Here is a 3,789-nt window from a genome sequence, read left to right as displayed (position 1 = left end):
TTAAATAAACCACAAAGCAGAAGTCTTCTACTGTTGCACCATGAAACGAAATACCTTGGGTTGGAGGTTTGTTTTGTTTTCAGAAATTTAAAAAAAAAAAAATATTGGAACTATAAATAAATTTTGTGTCAATATATACAGATTTAAATAATTAACTTAAATATCTTACACCTACTCTTGCATAAAACTCTCCAGTAAAAGTGCACCATGTTTCTTTTCCCCAAACATGTTCTGCGTCTTCCCCTGTGCTGAGGTAGGTCTGAAGGGAGATGTCTCAGATTCTAGGAAGAAAATGTGTCACTGTCATTGTGGGAGATACTTTATTGCCTTTCTTTGTTCTTCCATTTTTGCTCAGGGCTATGTACATCCCGGGATAAATCCTGGATTCATAAGCATTGTAGTTGTTTGGCAGGAGAATCTCTTTGAATTTGCACTCGTCATTGAAATGGGTCTGAAATGAAAAGGAAAGAATGAGAGGGAAGGAATTTTAAACATCAGGTGTGGAAATATTCTCGCTACCAGGTGTAGAAGGTGTGCTGCGGGGAAACGTGCGGCTGACTCCCTCCCCCTTAGTGATCTTTTGAAGTGGTCGCTCAAATGAAGCTTCAAACAGGACCCAGGAGTCAGGGGATCATTAAGGATGCTGTGTCCAGGCCAGGCATGTACACCTAAAGGTGGGAAGGACACCCGTAGCTACGTCTGCGTTCTTGAGGGAGAAGGGCACATTTTAACAGAGCTGCAGTGGGGTAAGGCCCAGGCCCAATTCTGCTGCCCTGCTCATCTAATTGCTCAGTTGTCCTACCAGTTGTCCTACCTGGTTGTCCTACCAGCAATAAATTGCCTGAGAGGCTTCACAAAGTCTGAATGCTAGCACTTTCTCATGTCGCTTGAGGAGAAAGAGGCATTTTAAAGACACTCAGAGTGGACAGTATTTTCTGCTTGTTTAGTTTTAAAATTGAAGGAAGGGTTTGGGTTCACTTATGTTAATGGATCAGGAAAACAGAGCTGACAAAAGGCACCTTTCCAGTGAAGAGGTTTCATTTGCAAGTAAGTACAAAGAGGGACAGGTGTTACAAGTGTGGTGTTAGCTGGAGAGTAACAAATGAACTCATCTCTCATTATTGGGCAAAAGCCTAGGGTTTTTGAAGGTAGGTCTCAGTCTGCCAAGCTGAACACTGCACTGGGAATTACTTTATCCAGGACACCAAAGCAGCAGTCTTCCTAAGAAATGATGCAAAGGGAGCTCTTGCACTTTGGTGCCTGGTTTTTATATAAGTCAAAATCCTCTGCAACGGGACTGATGCCCCAGAAAATAATTCTGGATGCTTCATGACTTCATGTGAAAGTGTCCTAGTTAACTTTGACATAGTTTGGCTCTTTCTCAGCCCAAGTTTCTTCAAAGCTTACTTGAGAAACATGAAATAGAAAAGCCATGGGTAAGAAGGAGACCCAGGAACATGGGTTTGAAATTATGCTGATCACAGTTAACTTACACAGAGGTGAACTCAAAAGCAGGAGGACAGCTCAACATGGGCAAAGACATGCACTGTTATTGTCCACCTCAAGTATATTTTATAAGATGCCTCTATCTTTTCCAAAGATTCAATGTAAAAAAAGATCTCTATTGTCTCCTAATAGATCTGTCACCTTATAAATAGAAGTCCAAACCCTGAGGATGCTGAACTGTCATGGGAACAGACTCTCCAATCAAGAGCATTAACAAAGAGTGACTAATAGGTATGTGACAGGCACTGATTCATCACATCATTAAGGGTCATTTGTGGGGGCCTGGCTGACCACAAGTTCAAGTGCCCTCTGGGAGATGGAGTGAGCGATTGCCATACCTGCTTAAGGCTGTTGGTACTTAAATATAAGAAAGATATGGACTGAGGCTAGCTTGAGGTCGTGCCACACAAATGACTACTCTGTTGGTCTATGTGGTAGGCAAGATGGGTAGCCATGGTTGGGTGATTACAGTTTTTATGGGGGAACCAAGGAAATGTAATGCAAAAGAGTGGGTTTAAATCTCAGCAAGCAGCATACCTGGGCAGCACACCTTCTGTTGGCAAGGCAGCGAGGGCTGCTCTGCGCTGCCTGACCCACGAGGGGCAAGGATGGGGTTTGGGCAGTTTTTAGCACCATGCACGCCTCTCACCCCAGCTGACCATGGTCCTGTCCCCAGTCACACACTTGGAGGCTACTTACAGATCCGTAGAGTTTGCCTTTGCTATTCATGGCCACGAAGAGTCCACTTGTAACACCAAATATGCTCACCACTCCTCTTTCCACGGGGGAGATTTCCAGCAGACCTGCAGAGGAGACACAGGAATCAGGGGGACAAAGGGTTGTGCCCTGAAGGAGTGCGTGGTGTCAGTGCTGCGCTCACGCTCCCATCCCCAGTGTGGTGTGGATCCCCATGGTCCAGAGCTGCTGTGGGTGGCCGCAGAACCCCAGCCTCATGCTCCACGGCTTGCTGCCCCGTGCCCCATTCTGGGACCTCTCTTCTTTTAGCTAAGTACCTATTTTTACTTTGCCTGCAGGCATCGTCCTGTGTAGCCGAGTTTAAAATAAGCCCGAGTGTGCTTGGGGCAAATGAAACATTTGTCATCACACAGCTTATATTCCCCCCCGCCCCGGATCTTATTGTTTCAGTTGGATATTAGAGTCATGGGGCCACAGGGTTAAGTCCCTAGCAGATGCTTTTCAAGTTTGGGGGAGAGCTGGTCTGTCCCCGACCCCTGCTCAGAGTGGGCGGCCCACGGACTGCGGACCCTCCAGATGTTGAGGCAACCCCGACACCTGATGCCTGCCGGCGGTAAAGGGGACAGCAGGGCGCTGCTCAGCTCCTCCGGAGCGCCCCATGAGCTCCGCCGCTGCCCCGCTGCCCCGGGCGCCCGCAGCCCTCGGGGGAGCCGAGGCGGGCAGCGCCGCGGTGCCGTGGGCGGGTGGACTTTTTCGGGGAATTAGAGGTCTGCCATGCACCCAACCCTCCCTTCGGCGCATAGCGCTCTGCGGGGCAGGTGAGCCGCTCCGCGCCCGCGGAACCGCCCCGGGGGCGGTTCCGCGGGCGCGGAGCGGCTCACCTGCCCCGCCGTGGGGCTCGTCGCCGGCTTACTGTATCGATTCTCGCTGTGGATCCCGTCGATGCGGCCGTCGGGCAGGACCTGGATGTGGAACCCGATGCCCACGTTGCAGTAGAGGCGCCGCAACCTTTTGATGCCCAGGAGGTAGTCGCCGTCGCGGGCGGCGTCGCGGCGCTCGGCCGGGAGGCGAGCGACGGAGCGGGCGAAAAGAGCCGCGTCCCAGCGGCGCTGGCGGGGCCCGGCGGGGAGGCGACCCGGGGGCGACCGGCCACGTACCGGCCCAGGCCACAGCAGCCCCAGGAGGAGAGCCGGTAGCAGCGCCGCGGGGAGAGGCATCCCGGCTAAGGGCGCGTAGCCACGGGCCGGCGGCCGGTCGCTCCGAAAATACGCTCGCCCCCCCAGCTCCCACTTTATACTGAGGTCAAAGGGAGGGAGAAAAAAGGAAAAACCAACAAAAAACCAAACGAAAACAAAACAAAACAAAAAAAAAACCAAAAAGCGAGGCGGGGTGGGGGGGGGAGGGAGGGAGCCCCGCGCTCAGTCCCCCGAGGATCTGCGGTTTCCCTGGGCTGGCTGCATGGAGAGGAAATCCCGGGAGCAAGAGCTTCTGAACTTGATCTCAACTCCAGGAGTCTTGTCTGAAGTGCTGATCTTCTTCTATAGCTGCTCAGCCATAGCGCTTTAGCCCTAGCCACGATATTTATAT

At 51.5% G+C, this 3,789-nt stretch overlaps 1 protein-coding gene across 1 annotated transcript; it reads right to left on the bottom strand.

Moving 5' to 3' along the window:
* Window positions 1–274: 274 nt before the first annotated feature.
* Window positions 275–3,419, bottom strand: FGF4 (fibroblast growth factor 4). The gene is made up of 3 exons (XM_075713097.1): window positions 3,116–3,419; window positions 2,206–2,309; window positions 275–451 (listed from the first exon to the last, which is right to left on the bottom strand). The coding sequence occupies exons 1-3, from the start codon at window positions 3,417–3,419 to the stop codon at window positions 275–277; spliced, it is 585 nt and encodes a 194-aa protein (XP_075569212.1).
* Between the last annotated feature and the right edge of the window lie 370 nt (window positions 3,420–3,789).

This window comes from Pelecanus crispus, chromosome 6 (genome assembly GCF_030463565.1).
Source record: "Pelecanus crispus isolate bPelCri1 chromosome 6, bPelCri1.pri, whole genome shotgun sequence".
In the NCBI taxonomy this organism is placed as follows: domain Eukaryota; kingdom Metazoa; phylum Chordata; class Aves; order Pelecaniformes; family Pelecanidae; genus Pelecanus; species Pelecanus crispus.
Note: the sequence above shows the minus strand (reverse complement) of the source record. Positions and strands in the feature narration are given on the sequence as shown.